This window comes from Plecotus auritus (genome assembly GCF_963455305.1).
Source record: "Plecotus auritus genome assembly, chromosome: 1".
Taxonomy (NCBI): domain Eukaryota; kingdom Metazoa; phylum Chordata; class Mammalia; order Chiroptera; family Vespertilionidae; genus Plecotus; species Plecotus auritus.
The window spans coordinates 206,286,296-206,306,015 of record NC_137770.1 but is presented as its reverse complement, the minus strand read 5'-3'; the positions used below and the strand labels follow the sequence as shown (position 1 = coordinate 206,306,015).

The 19,720-nt window shown below is 37.6% G+C and overlaps 1 protein-coding gene across 15 annotated transcripts in view; it reads right to left on the bottom strand.

The window, feature by feature from the left end:
• EPHA5 (EPH receptor A5) overlaps positions 1-19,720 on the bottom strand; it is a 355,448-nt gene that overhangs the window by 60,677 nt on the left and 275,051 nt on the right. For 7 of the 15 annotated variants that reach the window (XM_080661231.1, XM_080661238.1, XM_080661243.1 and 4 more), the window contains one exon: positions 387-452. The exons of the other annotated variants lie outside the window; for them this stretch is intronic. In XM_080661231.1, coding sequence (XP_080517357.1) covers positions 387-452 — 66 coding nt within the window. The remainder of the gene's footprint in view (positions 1-386; positions 453-19,720) is intronic. 15 annotated transcript variants of the gene reach the window in all.

Genomic DNA, 19,720 nt, shown 5'->3' with positions numbered 1-19,720 from the left:
GACAGAAGTAGCATGCTACTTCCATGTATGATATGATTTTAATCTTAATGGAACAACAAAAACAGTGACATGTTAAATGTAAAACAGATGCTACACCCTTACAACTTCTTGGGTGAAATAAGGACCACAGTAAAAGCCTTGGAAGAGAAGTACAAATGCTTGACATAGGGATGATGGGCCATATGTACATTTTATTTGAAATTATTTATTGTGGAATCACTTAAGATTCCCCCCTGGGAATCAATTTCATTCTATTCTTCTATTAAAGTGTAACTGGCATACTAACTGTTAAAATGTACACAAATGGGAAAAAAAAGAAGGAATGCTGACGATAATACATGTAGGTGGGACACCACATAGGAGTGAAAGTGGGAGGGAACACTAACCATATTAGGCTTGGATGGGCAACAGCGCACAGGGAAGAAGCCCTTCCACAGCCACATTCGCAGCAACTGAAAAGCAAACAAGAAAGCCCAAGATAAGGAAGAGATCCCACTCCCTCAATACAGCATAAAGACACTATGTATTTAGACAGGTGTCTGCTTTGCTTTTCAAAATTATAAATCCCTAAATGCATACAATTAATTTTTTCCACAGTGCCCTTCAAATTTAGAAGCATTTTATGGAATTAAGAAATACAGAGCTGTACTAAATAGTTATTTTCATTTTACATAAAATGCTGATTCAGTAAGGACATAATGAGCTAATACATTTGCTTATGCAATCAATATAGAAATGCAAAAATATGAAAGCCCATTTAAATATATATATCTCCTCCGAAATTCTGGCAAACTTTAAATTCAGAAGACATTTTAAATAGCCCCTCAAATACATGTTTTGCATACAGCCTACATATTCAGCTGGAGAACAATGTCTTCCTCATTTGACCCACTGATTTCTTATGCCAGTGGAATTATTTATCAAAGCCTATTGAAAATGCTATGCATACATGACTTCAATCACTTATGGAAGGCTTTCAATTTAAATTTACATTTTCAGATTTAAAAAATGCATCTCTAAATATATATTAGCAGAACTATTGCTATGTTCAAAATAAGCAAGCTATATATAATACATGCACTTTCTGGATATCAAAACATTCAAGATTATTTAAAAATTTTCACATATTCATAGTAAAAAAATGATCCAGAAAAAACACACACAAGTAAACTGTCTAATAAAATGCACTTTGTTGTGGGAAACCACATAAACTGATGGCAGAATATAACACAGAATTATTTAGTGCTTCAATACATCCACCTTTAAGTATATTTTATGAATGGCATTTCTAGCTATTTCGAGAGAACTGTGGAACAAGCTTAGTAAAGGACCAGCAAGTTTAGGCTTTTGTCCAAAATCTGTCTATTTTGAACTTTAATTCCTTGACATGTATCTACTCTATTTTATATCAAATAAGGAGAAGAAAATAAAATATAATGCTAGAGAAGGTATAAAAGTAATTCCAAATAAAATTCCAATATATTTTTTTCAAAGAAAAAGTAGGCAATGTTCCATATATGTTCTTTGAAGTATTAATGATGTTTTATTTTTAAATTTATTTTTAACTTTTTTAAAAATATATTTTTTTCTTATCCCAGTGGAATTATTTCAGAGAAGGAGAGAGAGATACCATCATCAATGATGAGAGTGAATCATTGATCAGCTGCCTCCTGCATGCCCCCCTGGGAATAGAGCCCACAATCCATGCATGTGCCCTGACTGGCAGTTGAACTGTGACCCCCTGGTTCATAGGCCCGACTGAAGAATTCATGATGTTTTAATTTTTGTGCTACTATGTGACAATTTGGTTATCACTAAAATGGAATTCTACTAAACAGAAATGGCTATATGACATTTATTTCCAGTTTGATAATTTGATTTTAAAGAATATACCAAATAATTATTCTCATTATAGAGATATTGAAAGTCAAAGTTACAGTACTTCAAAATGTTAAAAGACTGAGAAGTGTTTCTTTTGTAGATCTTGATATATTTCTTTATAATTATATTTATTAGTGCAATTATGACATTTATTAATGTCATATAATCATTGATATATATGTTAACTTTCCTACTGTTTCTGCTTGTATCAAAACTCAGATTAGGAGTTGGCAAACTATGGTCTATGGACCAAATCAAGCCTCCCACTTAATTTTGCAAATTTAGTGTTATTGGAACCAGCCACATCCATTTCTTGTTTGTGGCTTCCCTAGAGTTGTATGGCCGAGTTGAGTATTGACAGAGAATGTAGGGCCTGCAAAGCCTAAAACTTTTACTATCTGACTATTCAAGAAAGTCCACCTTCCTCTTTTCTTAGACTGGCAGTTTCTTGAGATGATGATGATTATTTGATTATTTTTTCTTCTTCATAGTTTAAACATAATAAATGACAACCTGTAAGTAGTCAGTGTTTTACTGTAACTGGTGTTAACTAACATCACAATTATCTCAGTTTATTAATATGAAAAATTTGCATATATGTGTTAATTTCAAACAGCCTAGTTCCAACTCAATAAATAATAAATAAATAATGGATTTTTGATGAATGCATCAGATTGATTTTTAGTGATAAAAAAGATGATGTCATCTTCTAATAAAGTACAAACATCCTTCCAGATGTGTGTGTACAAGTTAGTAAACTCAGGTAGCAATGTGCTTAGGAAGGCAATAGTAACTGCATATTGTGGCCATTGCCTAATAGGATTTGCTTCATACTTGTAAGTGTTCTAAGACTCAAATAAGCACACTAATGATTCTATAAATAATATTATTTTATTCATTCCTCTTAATTTTAAAAATTATAATAGGGATCTTGTCTTAAAATTAGTACATATACATGCACACACATACAAATCACTATGACACCAAATCTACAAATTTTAGTCCTGAAAAATTTAAATAATCTTACCTAGCTCTAGAATTCTGATTCATAGTTTTAGCAAAGTTTAATATAAAATCTAGAATCATGTAATATTCAATATTTGTATGTCTATCTTTTCTGAGACCTTGTTTCAGATTTTTTACTGATAGTTTCTCTGACTTGTTTTAAGATGACATAAATAAATTTCCTTGGGTTACTTAGTTAACCTCTTCGTGTTTCAATTGACAGATAAGAATCCTACTTCATAGGTTTTATGAAAATAAAGTGAGACAATATATATATTCACCTTGGTGAGTATCTGGCTGATCACATATTTTGGGAGAAAAGTTGTAGCTTATTACTCTTAGTAATATCATAACTAAAGTGATAGAATAAATTACCATTATATCAGATGAATTTAGATTTTTCATGATCCATAAAATATTACCATGCTAATATTTCCATTGATAATATAACTAAATAACTAATTACATTCAGACCAATTCATATAAATACAAAATGGGCAATGCAAATTTTTAAAGCTTAATTTACACAAAATACATTTTCTAAAAATTTAGTAATCAGAGCATACTGTGCATAAATTTGTTATTAAGAAAATTAAAAATGAAGTACCTTTTCTATAAATATCTGAAGTGAGCTAGATCCTCTAAGTGATTTGGATCCTTTAAATAACTTTTAAAATAACCTGGGCACCTCCACACCAGATGGTATAAAGTTCATGTTCTTTCCTTAATCAATAAATACTTGCAGAAGTACAGGTTGAAAATGCTCAGAAGCCTCAGAGGTAATTTAGAAATAGAAACCAAAACGTGCTAAAAATAGTGGCTAATCTAATGTATGTGAGCTGTGGTTCAGCACAGGGCACATCTGCATCTCCCTCAGTTTCCAGCACCTGGAGGCCTGTGAGTAACTGCATGGAGCTGTAACAAGGTCATTACTATCCCAGTTTAAAATAGTTTAGGCCTTCTAGGCTTACAAACAAAAATCATTGGTCTTTATTTTAAGGCTATTTTGATTTGTCCTTTGGAAGATTAAAACATGATAACAGAAGCTTTCCAGGCCCAAAGAAGATTCAAATGAAATTACTTCAGACAGGCCTTACTTAGAGCTGATCAATATACGTACAAAGTGTGTCAGTGTAAGTAAGATAACCTCCCTCCTACTGAAGCCAGGCGATTATAACTCTAGGAAAGAAATTCTCAAAGATGCTAGATCAGAGAAACAAGATGATAGGCTGTGGATAAAGGGTGACTTAAATTCTTAAACAAGAGATCATACAAGTAGAGAAGAAAAACACCAAGATCTTAATGGATAAATGAAAGGCAGGAAAAGTAATTTCACAAAAGAAATACTTTCATTAGATAGAAAATATTCTCAGTTTACTGCTCTTAAAAAAGGAATAAATTGAAAAGGCAGCATTGTTCACCCATTTTAAATAAGAAACAGAAAATGATGGTACTTAATGCTGAAGAAAAGAGTGGAGCTTGTGCCCTCACAGGTGGCAAGTGATACCAATCCTTTAGAAAACAATCCTCCAAAACTGGTCAGAGTAATAAAAATGTCCTCACCTTTTGACTCCATTGTGCAGCAAGCCAGTGAAAATCCTGGGGTGTGTACCCAGACTAGGAGCAGTCCTGGATGTATCCATTCATAAATATATAGTTTAAGTAAACTAGTCACTGGTGTAAATGAAAGAATAATTGCGACTATACCAGGTAGGGCTGCTTTGAAGAAAGAGTTTAATAATACATGTAAAGCTCTCTGCATTGTCTTGGGCTTACAGTCAGCACTTTACTTTTTTTTTTTTCCTAACGGATATTTTTCTAATCTGGTCTTGGGCAAAGAGTGTGATACAGATAATATGCCTGAGGCTGGCCATAGATTTTACAGGAAGTAAATAACTCATAAATATTTCACAGTAAACAATATATTTGTGGAGGCAACAATGCAATGTAAATCAATATAGGGTAATATTTTTCTTAATGAGGTAAAAAAATGTGTAGGGAAATAAAATATTGGCATAAAAGTATATCAAACCTCTAAGAGCCATTATGTGAGAGTGTTACATCAATCCACACTATGGGTCAATTTTAGTTTTCTCTCACTTCAAATTGTTTGTGGTTATTTATTTAATTTTATACTCTTCAAAAAATAAAACAAATAATTTAAACAATTCCAATTATGATACTTATCACAATGATAAAATTGTAAATGTGTAACATATTTATAATAAAAAGAAAGCAGAGGAAATTGTTCATTGGTAATTAACACTGATAATGTTGATTGCTTTATACATTTCTTAAAATGTCTCATAATGCAATATTTTTTGCATCTGTGTCTTAATTCACTGCCACTCTTTTAAGATTTGGTACTGATTTCCTGATGAAGGCAGGCTAAACCCTGCAGAATTTTTTTGCAAAAACTTGAAAAGGTATAAAAGCATAATGATCACATATATGGTTCCTAAACTCTACTCTTTATTACCCATGCTTATGCCACAAAGGCATAAAATTATCCCACCCACAGGAGAGAAGGCAATGCAAAATGGTTAGAAAGGCCTTTCTATTTAATTTTTAAGTGTGTTTTTGAATAGCTCTGTGGGGAATACCACATCTACAGTACATGTATGTACAATCCAATCACTATTCTCCAGCTGTAGTCTAGGCAAATTGGCATAGGATATAGTTACATGTAGCACTTTTTAAAACCTTTTTTAGCTCTCTGCTTCCTTCTCACTCTAGAGCTTGTTACTCTTCCCTGATGATTATAGGTGTCTACCTGCTGTTGCCTAAGGTCCTTTATCAAAATTATACTATCTGAGCAATAATCCCTGGTCAATGGATTTTGAAACATCAGAGGACCTCTGAGTCTTAACCAATCAAGGTCCAAGCCTGGAACTCCCACATCTTGATGTGAAGTAATACTATATATATATTCTATCTAATAAAGAGGGAATATGCAAATTGACCATCACACCATCACAAAGATGGCGCACCCATAGCCACAAGATGGTGGCTCCCAGTCCCCTCAGGCCCGCCGGAGTCCCACAGTCCTTTCAGCCCAGCCAGGAGGGGTGGCAGGCACACGGTGCAGCTGGACCCACCCTCAGCCCCCTAGCTGTCCAGGGCCGGCCTGAGGCGCAGGCAAGGCTTAGATGGCAGCTGCCCAGCTGATGCCTGAGGTGCAGGCAATCTCAGATGTCGGCTGCCCAGCTGCCCAGGGCGGGCCTGAGGTGCAGGCAAGCCTCGGATGGTGGCTGCCCAGCTGCCCAGGGCTGCTTGAGGCTCAGGTAACCAGGGCCGGCTGAGGCTTGCATTGCCGGCAGTGGCAGCAGCAGAGGTGTGATGGGAGCATCACCTTCCCCTGATCGCTGGGTTGCCTCCCGTCCCTGAGGGCTCCCAGACTGTGAAAGGGGGCAGGCCGGGCTGAGGGACCCCCCACTCCAGTGCATGAATTTTCATGCACCGGGCCTCTAGTGTGTATGTATGTATATATGTATATATGTATATATGTATATATGTATATATGTATATATGTATATATGTGTGTGTATATATATATATATATATATATATATATACACATATACATATACGTATACATATATGTGTGTGTGTGTGTGTGTGTGTATGTGTGTGTGTGTGTGTGTGTGTCTTCCCCAGTTCCTGATACAGAGCTCCTAAAACTGAGGAAACAGAAGGAAGCCAGGCAGTCAGGGATAGGGGATAAAACTGGGGAACCCAGCTAGATAGATTTACTAAGGCACCCCAACTAGGTGGGAAAGGAAGGACAAGAGCAAGAGGCATGAACTTTAAAATGTATGGATATTGCTAAGACAGGCAGCATGCAGATAACCAATCACAAGGCAGTGAGGCATGTAACCAATCCTAAGGATGTTACTAAGGCAGAATTTTTTAAAAGGACCAATAGGAACTAGCAAGACTGTATCCACCCTCTAAATTAAAAGGCACTTGTTTCCTCTCCCCTTCTCCATTCTCCCTGGCACACAATGGGTTCCTGACTTTCCTGACTTTCCCGGGGAGCACATCCCTGCACTAATGTGGTTTATGACCATGTGGGACTCTACAGATAGACTAATAGACTTTAATTTGCATGGATGTTCTCCATAAACTTTGGTTCCATGGTTTTTGTCCATGACTTCATTCTCAGATTTTGCCAGACAACAAACTTGGACTCACTCCCCACATTTCGGTTTCAAAACCATTGCAAATAAGATGCCTGGAGAATCTTTTGTTCCATCATTTACTCTTTCACCCTAGTTTAGTGGTTCTCAACCTTTCTAATGCCGCGACCCTTTAGTACAGTTCCTCATGTTGTGGTGACCCCCAACCATAAAATTATTTTCGTTGCTACTTCATAACTGTAATTTTGCTACTGTTATGAATCGCATTGTAAATATCTGTGTTTTCCGATGGTCTTAGGCGACCCTGCTAGCGGTTCTCAACCATAAATTACAGTTATGAAGTAGCAACGAAAATAATTTTATGGTTGGGGGTCACCACAACATGAGGAACTGTATTAAAGGGTCGCGGCATTAGAAAGGTTGAGAACCACTGCCCTAGTTCCTGACACAAATCTCTTAAATATCTTAGAATTTCCTGGGTGGTAATACTGTGTTTTGCTCTAATGAGGTGACTCTTGGTGGGCTCCCAGATGGAGGCTGATTGTGATTAGAAGCTTGGAATATTCAGCCTCTCCCATCATTCTCCAGAGAAGGGAGAGGGGCTGGATAAGGAGGTAATGATCAATCATGCTTACATGATGAAACCTCCATAAACATCTCAAAAGCGATCTGGAGAGTTTCTGGGTTGGGGAAGTCATTCATGTACCAGGAGGGTGTCACATCCCAAATCAAGGGATAGAAAGCTCCCACACTGGGGAGCCTTACAGACTCTGCCCTATGCATCCCCTCGACTGGTTATTCATCTGTATCCTTTATAGTATCATTTGCTACTGTATATAAAACACAGTAAACCTAAGAGTGTGGTTCCCAGAGTTCTATGAACCGTACTAGCGAATGGTTCAATTCAAAGAGAGGAGTAAAGGGAAACTCCCATTTGTAATGTGGCAAATAATATAAGTGGTTCAACTTTAAAATGGAGGCAGAGTTGCCATCCCAGAACTGTCTTGTACATCTTATGCCTCAACCTTTGGAATGTTAAAATTGGGCAAAATAACCTTTGGGCTGGTTTTGAAGAATCACTGTATCCTAAACAACTGTTTGCAAAGATAATAATAAAGCTGACATAATGACTAGGGGACTGAAATTTAAAGACATTCTTTAGAATTAACATCAGTATGCTAGTTTATCTTTATCTATAGAAATCCCTTCCTTCTAGTCATGTAATTATTCCCCTTCCCTTTCTCACAAATACCCCCTGCCTTCACCTCCTAAAGGAAAAACTATTTGGATCTCTGGCTGAATAATGTTTCTAGAATAGCTATTTTCTTGGATTTCAAATAAAAGCTTGTTGCCTCACACTTTAGCCTTCTATTTTTAGGTTAACAATAGCCATGTGGAACAGAAGCTGTAAGTAACCAAGGGACCTACTACTTGTGATTGGTATCTAGAGTAGGGAGCAGTCTTCTGAGATGAGTCCTTAAACCTATAGTGCAAACTCCAGTTAATGACAGAACTTAATTGAATTGGGGGACACCCAGTTGAGGTTGAGGTTGCAGAGAATTGCTTGGTGTGGAAACAAATATATATATATATATATATATATATAAAATCAGGTATCAGAAGTGTAAAGTAAAAACGAACAGGAGGAGTGGGCCTTTCCAACACATTTGCTTTTTCTTTGTTTTCTGATTCAAGACTGAAATGTTCTATGATAATATGCATCATAGTGCTAACAATTCTGGGACTCAGTGAGAGGAAACAGCTTTGCCAATACGGCACTGATAGCAAGTTATGGAGGTGAGATGTGGGCAGCAGTTACTGCCTCATACTGTACTGGAAGCACAATTTCTTCTTCCACATCCTCCAGCTCTTTCTATTCCCACCCAATCCCTCAGCCTCATCTCTCCCTCCCCCTGTTGAAAATTTAAGATGTTTTCCTGGGGAACTATGGTCTGGGCATTTCTTTCTTCCTTTGTTAATAGTTTATTAGCAGATTAAGCAACTTTAATAAATTAATTCACAATAAATTACATACACCCGGCAATCAGAAGAAGGCAACGCCCCATTACACCTCTGCTGCTGCTACTGCTGGCAGCGCAAGCCTTGGCTGGCCCTGGTTACCTGAGCCTCAGGTGGCTTGCCTGTGCCTCAGGGTGGCCCTGGGTGGCTGGGTAGCTGCCATCCGAGGCTTTCCTGCGCCTTGGGCTGGCTCTGGGCAGCTGGGGGGCTGAGGGGACTGGGTGCCACCATCTTTGAGGGTGTGGAAGTTAACTAGCATATTCCCTTTTTATTAGATAGGATATTTCAAGTTCTAAAATTAAAAAAAGAAAACACTAACAAATCTAAGTGTTCAATGTGTAAGTATTCCTTTGTTTTAAGTACAACATCACAAAAACAAACAAAAAACTAATTCACTTAAATGTTGGAATCAGGAACTCTCCTTTTCCTTTCTCTGAAGACAATTAGAGGACTTAGAAATAGCAAACTGAATGAAAGCAGAAAGAGAAGTGAGGTGAGTTTTCTTTAGACTGCACTTGAACTGGTTTATTTCCCAAACTATACTTTAATGATAATTCACTGTACTTCTCTTAATCAATTTAATGGGCCTGAGGTCATTATAAAACAGGCTCTTCTCCCATGAATACCATAGTAGAGGCATGATACAACTAGCAAATATTATTGGACATGTTAGATTCAGTTTGCTTACTCATATATATTTGGAAAATCAGAGTAAATTTCATCAAATATTAACCACCTGTTAAAAATTTGTGCTGCAGTTGTAGACAAAATCATTCTCATTATTAGTAAACATGTACTGAGAATCTGTGCTATGCTTTAAGAATGAGAAATTACATATACTAAAAACAACTTTGTACTCACCCTATGCAAAGATTCTAAGCCTGTATACAGATTAAAGTCAACCAGGGAGATTAAAACAACAAACAAACCACACAGGAAGAAAAACCAAGGCACAGGCCTCGCCCCAGAATAAGTAAGTCAGAACATCTTGGTTATGGGACCCAGCATCATTATTTTTCAAAGCTGTTAGTTGATCCTAAGTTTCCTACAGGTTGAGAACCACTGATCCAATGGGTACTCGATAAATACTTGAAGTGAGTGATGTGTCTTAAAATAGTCTTAGGAGAATTTACTTAATGAATAAAAGGGAACAGTTTGTAATTAGCATATCAATAGTCTGCATGTTAATAAAAGCTTTGCAAGTTCCTGTAGATGCTTAAAACAATTTGTTCTTTGGTAAGTATTTTAAATAATTCTCCTATAAGTTGTTTACAATGGTATTTTAATATGCTATATAATAAAGAGGTAATATGCAAATTGACCATCACTCCAACACACAAGATGGCCACCCCTATGTAGTCAAAGATGGCTGCCCCCAGGTGGACACAAGATGGCCACCACAAAATGGCCAGCAGGGGAGGGCAGTTGTGGGAGATCAGGCCAGCAGGGGAGGGCAGTTGGAAGGGACCAGGCCTGCAAGGGAGGGCAGTTAGGGGTGACCAGGCCAGCAAGGGAGGGGAAGTTAGGGGTGACCAGGCCAGCAGGGGAGGGCAGTTAGGGGCAATCGCCGCCAGGGGAGGATAGATAGGGGCAACCAGGCTGGCAAGGGAGGGAAGTTATGGGTGACCGGGTCAGCAGGGGAGGGCAGCTGGGGGCGACCAGGCCTGCAGGGGAGGACAGATAGGGGCAATTGGGCTGGCAGGGGAGCAGATAGGAGTCAATCAGGCTGGCAGGTGAGTGGTTAGGGGGTGATCAGGCTGGCAGGCAGAAGCGGTTAGGGGCAATCAGGAAGGCAGGCAGGCAGGCGAGCAGTTGGGAGCCAGCAGTCCTGGATTGTGAGAGGGATGTCCTGTGGGATCGGGCCTAAATGGGCAGTCGGACATCCCTTGAGGGGTCCCAGATTGGAGAGAGTGCAGGCTGGGCTGAGGGACACCCCCCCATGCATGAATTTTGTGCACTGGGCCTCTAGTTATCTATAAATGAAGACCGATTTGTTAAGTGACTGTATATTTCATCCTAGCCTCTATCTTTTAAATGACAAGATTGTTTTTCTAACATTTATCTCTACAGGTTTCTTTTCATTGCAAGTTTAATGCTAAATGGCAGAATTTTTATCCTTCTATATTTTAATACTAGCTACTTGGGTTATCTGGGAATCCTAATATCTCAAACAAAATAATAAAACTGTAAAATTATGAGCTATTGAAGCACAGACTTACTATATAAGTTTATATAAAAGCAAACTTAGTTTTTCCACAGATGGGTCAGGAGAGCCTTCAAGAAGTGATGGATATTTTGACATACAAGGTTTTCTCTTTGAGCTAGAGTAAAGCAGAAATATATATCTTACCTAATAAAAGAGAAACATGCAAATTTACCATCACTCGGCTACGTCCACAGCCAATCAGAGTAAATACGCAAATTAACCCAACAAAGATGGAGGTTAATTTGCATATGCAGGGCGGAGCGTGCTATGAGGGGAAGCAAGGTGGTGGAGGGACTTGCCGCCTCCAGGAGAGCTGGGAGTGGGGACATGCTGGCTCCCTAGCGGCTGGGAGTGAAGCCAGGGGAAAGAAGACCTATTCTTGCACGAATATCATGCAATGGGTCTCATATATATATATATATATATATATATATATATATATATATGTATATATATATGTATATGTATATATATTTATCATATTTATATAAGACAAAGCTCATACTATTAATGAAGCAGGAAGAAATGGGGCTGAGTCACAGGCAAAGGTTGTGTAAGGAATTTCAGACAGGTCTATGGAGTCACAGTAAATTGGACATGCATGTGTCTCCATGCCTACATGCCTTTCTCATATATACTCCACCAACTTGTAAAATTAATTTTCCAGGTCCAGTTTAAATCTACCATCTCTGTAATAATATTTCTGAACTCACTAAGGCACAGATAAGCATAGTCTCTATTTTATTCTTGCACAAATTTATCAAAAATACAGCGCTAATGGTGTTACATTAAAATTATCTGGTTGCATGACTGTCTCACTATTAGACTGTCCATGTTAAACTATCAGAAAGCATATCAAAGGGTCAAATTCCATCATAAAAGCAAGCTCTACTGGTCACCAAGGTCAGAAAAATATACTGTAGTGAGCCCATAACAGAAGAGGGGTTGCACAGTCCACAAGTATTTTTTCAAAAAGCAGCTCCAGTGTGATATTTTGAGCAGGAAAATTAAATTGTTTCACCTTTATATGTATGATTTAATTTTTATAACTCAAATTTAAATACTTAAATGTCAGTACTATATTAGTATATACACGTGTTCATATACTGCATTTACATGTGCATATAATATATGTAAATAAATGTAAGCTGTAAGTTAGATATGGTTGATAGAACACTAATGCATTTTAATGTATTTGGTCTACATTATCTTATCCAGTATAGATATATTTTAAACCTTTGGAAAATGCAACTTTCTCCTCAAGTAGCAAATAAGAAATAGGACATTGTACCCACTATAGGCAGGGCAGCCAGCAAACTTTAAACTGATATCTGACTTCAAAAACTTGCAAATCACCAAAAATGCAGAATTTTTATTTTCACCTAAATCTCAACTTCACTTTCTCTATTATTTTGTTTTCTTATCTCCCCCTTTCCTCTTCTGGCATTGTAATGACATTGTTTTGTTAAGTCATTTGATAAATCAAAATCCTTTTTAAATAATTTCTATCCCCTAATAGCAAAATTACATTTTATCATAAATCAATAATATTCAAGATGATACTGATTTGAACTAGTTATTCACCTGATCATTTAATAAAAGAAATCCACAGTGTATTTATGGCTGCACTCCTTAAAGTGTTTTCTTTTCTTTTAAATTAAAAAAAATATTGAGCACTAAGTTTATAAAAAGCCTGTAGTGTTATTTAGTAAAATATATTAAGTGGCAGACTAAATATATGTATGGACAATGGCCAGACCAAATAAAAATATAGAACTTTGATCCCAAATCTGTAGCAGCCAGTCCAGGTAGCCAAACCACAACCTGTGCAGCAATCATCCCAAATGATTAGGACTTTATAAATACACTAGTAGCCCTGTGCACCAATCCATGTGCCAGTAGCTCACTGCCGCCCTCCAGTAGCTCTCCACCCACTGCCCCGCCCTCTTATAGCTCCCCCGCCCCCTGCCTCCCACCATCCCACATAGCTTGCTGCCCTGCCCCCTCCTGTAGCTCTCCACCACCCACTTGTAGCTCACTGTCCCATCCTCCTGCTGATCCATGATCTGGTCCTTACATGGTCGGTCATTACGTTTCACAGTGTAACAACCATTTGCATATTACATCTTTATTATATAGGATGCCAGCTTCCATGATTTTTGTCTCCACTTCCAACTTGGGACCAATTGGAGGGAGCCAAAGATGTCCCCCTAACCAATGGGATAAGATGTCCCACTTATAGTTAGCCTGCCTCCAGCTACCCATGTCAATAATCTCCAATCAAGGTATACCTGAAAACTTCCCTTTTTATTTTTATTTTTCATTAAAAAGCTTTCACATTCCACTGAGTGCCTTTGGGTTTCTGCCAAAGGCAAATCATGGTGTCCAATTCCCTTTCTGTAGCATGCTCTTAATAAATAGCCTTTGCTTGTTCTCATTTGGGTGCATTTTGTTTATTTCCACACAAGAGAACATCTTTACCAGTTCAATAAAGATAAATTACATAGATTCTTCTTTGTATTCTCCCACTATTCTAGTTCCGTTCTGGCACAACAATATTGTTGAGATACAAAAGACTGAATGATGTGTTTGTGCTACAGGAAGACACCTTTACTGTACAATCAGTTACCTCCACTCCTAGAGTCCTGGTAATGTTACCATAAGCTCCTCCCACTGAACTTTCTCGGACTGGCAGTCATTTCATAGCTGACACAGGTCTATCTGTAAGTCCTCTTAGAGAGAAGTGTATGACTGTCATGACTAACCTGCCTGTGCTTACCAATGTTAGGTTTTAGTTTATTTTGAGAGAAGTAGAAAAGAAAAAATTAAGGGCAGATAAAGTAGCAAAAAGTCATGCTAATTTTGTCAACTTAAAAATAAGAATATTTTAAGCACAACTCTGATAATAAGATTTATTTTAAACACTCATTTGTCTTGATGAAAGAATAATATTAATTAAAAACATGAGTGGCTCAAAAACAGGAGATTAGTCAAATAAACAAGCCAAATATTTACGTTCTGATTTATTTAGCTCTCTTCATTATGGCTATTGAATATTTTTCCAAAGTTGAATCACATCTATCAACATTATACCTATATGAAGGAGGAAAGAAGAATGACTAATGTTTCAATTTAACTACTTCACTCTCAAGTAATTAAAGTAATTGTGGAAGTATACTAAAATTATTAAACAAGAATGTGTATTTTGTGAGAAAATATTATGGGAATTGAATTATGAGAACACCTTAAAAGGAGGCTAAATGTTCATTTTTATATCAAACTATTTAAATTTCATGTAAGTACATTTTTTCTATTATTGTTGGTCTGTATTATTAAAATCATACATTATGATAATTGTCATGTGTTTAAAATTAAATATAATGATAATAAGTGTCAACTATTTTAATACATTATATTTGTATATAACATAACAGTGGATAAAACAATGGTGTATAAATATATATGTGTAAGTGTATAATGGTGTATAAATATGTATTTATATAAAATACTAGAGGCCCGGTGCACGACAGTTGTGCACTTGGTGGGGAAGGGGTCCCTCACCCTGGCCTGAGCCCTTCCGCAGTCTGGAAGCCCCTGGGCGATGTCCAAGGGGAGTGGGCCTAAGCCACAGTCAGACATCCTTAGCACTGCCTTAGTACTGCCTTAGCGCTGCCACAAAGGTGGGCCGCTGCACTCATCAACCATCAGCCTGGCTTGTGGCTGAGTAACGCTCCCCCTGTGGGAGCATACTGACCACCAGGGGTAGCTCCTGCATTGAGTGTCTGCCCCCTGGTGGTCAGTGTGCATCATAGCAACTGGTTGTTCCACCGTTGGGTTGATTTGCATATTACCCTTTTATTATATAGGATTTGTAATTGTAACCATATATGATTTCCCAATAGGAATTTAAAATATTTTAATTATTTTAAAAATATAAATATTTAAAATATTTTAATATTTTTAAATTATAACATTTAAATGGATATGATCTTGTTACAAACTAGATTAGAAGAATAGATTTGAGAGCCCAGAAGCAGTATAGATAAAAGAATATCTATATAAACAGTATTTAGTATGCTGAAGGTGGAGACCTACAACAATTTTGTTCACTTGCTTCATTTCTCAGCAATGAGTATACTCCCAGTCATGACTCAGGAAACTGATTTTTTGTTGAATAGAGTTCTACCCTTTGGCGTAGGGTGATGCTATTGATTTTCTCTGTAGAACTGGGTATCCAGTTCCTGTGAGAGTCTATGTTACTGTGGTCTCTGAGAGTCCTGGTAAGATTCCCAGAAACCTAGCAGAGTCTTTCTTCACAGCGCAGCATCTTATGGCATGCTGGCCCGCTGCTCTGACTTTCAGATGGGGATGGCATTCTTAGAGAAATGGGGCTTCACACAAGAAACATATTTTGCTCTTGTGTTTTTTACCTGCTCTGTGATGAACGCTTGAAATCTGGGAGTCCCTAGATTATTTGCTCAAATCATTTTCAGCTTTGCAAATCAATGATATTAACTTGTTTCCATTGCCATAGAGTTTTTCCTTCCAAATATTTGCCTCCATATAACTTCCTGAGTGTTTGATCTGTGAGAAGTCACAGGTGGGATAGTCAATAATGTTGAGTAATTGAGCCAGGAACCCTCTTGGGTTCAGTTTCCTAGAATGGTTTACTTCCCACAGTGAGCAATTAGTTGTTGCAATGCTCCTATTCTTCCTGGCACTGTTCCGCCCTGATCCCCATTTGTCAGTTATTAATAAATTATGAACTGCTCACTAATTATCTTTGATTCAGGGCCTTTGAAGAAAAAAGCATGCAATCATGAGAAAATAGATGGGATAACCACTCTCAGATAGTAAATCAATACACACGCCTGGATTTATTACAGTATTATAAAATCGCATCTATTGCTAATTCATAAACCACTGAGAATAGCTTTTGATGAGCTCTTTTCTAAAACCAGTGATTGCTCTTGTGATTACAAATATTTGTCTATAATTATTTTAAAATAAAAGAGTATTACAGTAAAATATGCTCATACAGTATTTTTTATAAAAACATATCAAGTTTTAAAACTAAATAATCTTAGTTACATTGGAAATGCCAAATATATCAACCTATCCATGATGTTCCTAACTTGAAGAGAATCAGGAGAGGAATACAAATATGTTGACATACATTATTATTTATAAAAGGTAATGCTGCTTGAGATCACCAGGTGCATCATCACAATGGCATTAGCAAGTCCAGATGTCAAATAAATAATATAAGCTGGTGAAGATTTCTTAACTCTTATGTAATACATCTTTGAAATCATTGCATTTATTTTGTGATTGCACCAAAATGTTCATTTTTCGGGAAGAAAGCAGATTTATAATGTTAGGTATTCTATTAGGCTTATGTTAGAGTTTACTGACATTTTCCTTTTCCAAAACTATTAACATTAATAGTGAAAAATGAGACAAAGCACATGAAATAGTTGATTGATGCACAGTTTATCAATATTTCAATAATTTATGAAATATTCATTCAATTAGGTTTTTTGGGAGAGCCACAGAAGTCTTTGTCCGCTAAGTACTTAATGATGGCAGAAAAGTGAAGATAGTTACTCAATGTAATATTTAAGTTGTGGTTGAAAGTGTTAAATCCCATGAAAAATATTGATACATTGTTTTGAGATTTCAGTTGCCAGATAGAATGCTTTGACTAAGCAGTGGTCGGCAAACTGCAGCTCGCGAGCCACATGCGGCTCGTGAGCCGCGGTTTGCCACTCTGTTGACTAATGAGTTTACCGACTACTGCGTAAGGCATTACCCTTACCCAGAAGTTTTGACTTCAGGTTAAAGACATTAGTACATTATTAAAATGTTTTTTAAGTGTTTTTCCCTAAGGCAGTGGTCACCAAACTCATTAGTCAACAGAGCGGCAAACTGCGGCTCGCGAGCCGCATGTGGCTCGCGAGCCGCAGTTTGCCGACAACTGGAAGGGAATAGGGAAGATTTTATGATAAGAAGAATGGTTGATGTGGGTTTTGACATGTGGGTAAGGTTTATTATTGAGAATTGAAAGAAAAAGACAGAGTGAGATCCTCTTTCCTCATTCTCAGCTCATGTGGACCATCTGAGACTGACCCTATCTCTGAGGTCAAGCATAAGCTCCTACTGTGCTGCGTTCTGCAGTGCAATCTCTCCGTCCTCTGCTGAGTTAAGGTCCCAGTGCTAATGACTGATTTAATCTGTGCAGCTGCATATCTGGCTCCTGTCAGAGCCTGTGCCATGTGAGCTCTGAGAGTGAAGGGCAAGAGCTCTACACTGGTGAGCTGGGTTCAACACAGTGACCATTCCCCCTTCGGAGATGTCACCATTGTCTGCTTTCCTGCTGTCTCATGGGTCCGTTCTTCTCAGTCTCCTCTTGCTGATCTTTCTCCCTCATTTTATCTGTCAATACCAAAGTGTCCCAGGGTCTACCTAAATAACCTCATTTTGATTAGTGGCATTAAATACTGTATTTATGGCAGAGCATTATTGAAGCATGTGTTTCCAATTACATGGCAGACACTATTTTACCACCTGAGTCTGTAAGTGCTTGTCCTTTGGATTTTTTTAAAGCCTCTGCAATGCTTCATCCATATGATCTATAATTCTCTTTTGGATTAAGGGAATTTAAATTTGGCATCTGTCCTATGCAACCAACAGAGTCCATGTCAAAAACATATAATGATCATGCTGGAAAAGCATTTTAAAGCATATTTTAAAAGAGTCCTGAACTCTAGCTTCACTATTACGTTTATACAGTCATTGGATATTTACTGAGAACCTATCCTTTAATCTGATGAGCACATACTTATCAGGGGAGACATATATAAAATAAAGACCTAAGACTTTTTCAATTGGGAATAAAATGTTTGAGGGAGAGCTAAAGTAAAATTAGCTTTGCCCTACCTGGTTTGGTTTAGTGGATAAAGTGTCGGCCTGCAGACTGAAGGGTTCCAGGTTCGATTCCGGTCAAGGGCACGTGCCTGGGTTGGAGGCACAATCCCCAGTAGGGGGTGTGCAGGAGGCAGCCAATGGATGATTCTCTCTCATCATTGATGTTTCTATCTCTCTCTCCCTTCCTCTCTGAAATCAATAAAAATACATATATTTTTTTAAAAAGGTGAAATTAGCTTTGACAAAATCAGGAATGGTCATGGAGTTGGTGACATTTCATATGTGTGATTACAGAATAAATACAATTTACCAGGTACAATTTTTATGTGTAAAGACAGAGGAAGAATTCATGAAAATTCAATGTACTTCTTGCTTACTTTCTTTTACTTACTCATATTAATTTCTAAGAGGTATTTTATTCATATTACTGGTAAGTTTGGAAAGTTTTTAAATGTTAGTACCAATAATTTTAGCAGCAGAGAATCAGCAACCTGGCACATAAGAGTTCAGAGTTTCATCCAAATCACATAGCTGAATAAGAATAAGCCACTGACTGGGAAGTTTTTAATGAAGAGAAGGGTCCTAAAGTCAGAGTTGCTTTCAACCCTCAGGCCCTCACTAACTAACTTGTATACAATACTTATGTTCCAACATTGTCCCAGAGGGAATAAAAGGCCAGAGATAAAAAGACCTGCCGTCATGGACCTTATATTCTAGTAGGGTCAACAAACAAAAAAATCAACAGAATAAAAACATACGTGCTATATAACGGCAATTAGTGTTATGGTGTATAATGGTGACAGGTGTTATGAAGACACAAATCCGAGTGAGGGTGTCTGATGAGCCGCAGAAGGAATCACGGGTCATCATAGTAAGTTCAGTTGAGAGGTTGAGAATGAAGAGACATGAAAGAAAGAAGAAGCCATGTGGCTCTCTGAGGCACGGGAGTGTTAGGTAGCAAGTAGAGCCACTGCAAAAGCCTTAAGACGAGACTATTTTTACAGTGTTCAAGAAACAGCAAGAAGATACTTTTATCCAGTATAAACTGGAGACAGAACTAGTACTTAGATACAGTGCTGTCAGTTATCACATGCAAAACTCCTGGAAGAGTGCCTCAAAGAAGGTATTACATAACTCATGCTAGAGAATGTTATACTTGTTATTACCAGTATTATTATTGTGTTACTTCCGTTAGGCAAAGGGGCTTCTCTGAAGGTTTTAGTATACTTCACAGTCTTTAAAAAGTATTCACTTAAGAATCTATGCTTAGTAAAAGGCGAAAGATTTATACGGTCTGAAGAGAAACCAGAGCAAATACAGACCCGGAGACAGGGAAGCATCGATCAGACCGTCAAACCTCAGAGGGAAGGTAGGGGAGGGTGGGGGTAAGGGGAAGAGATCAACCAAAGGACTTGTATGCATGCATATAAGCCTAACCAGTGGTACGGACAACAGGGGGGTGGGGGCATGCATGGGGAGGGATTTGGGATGGGAATGGGGGGATGAGGACAAATATGTGATACCTTAATCAATAAAGAAATTT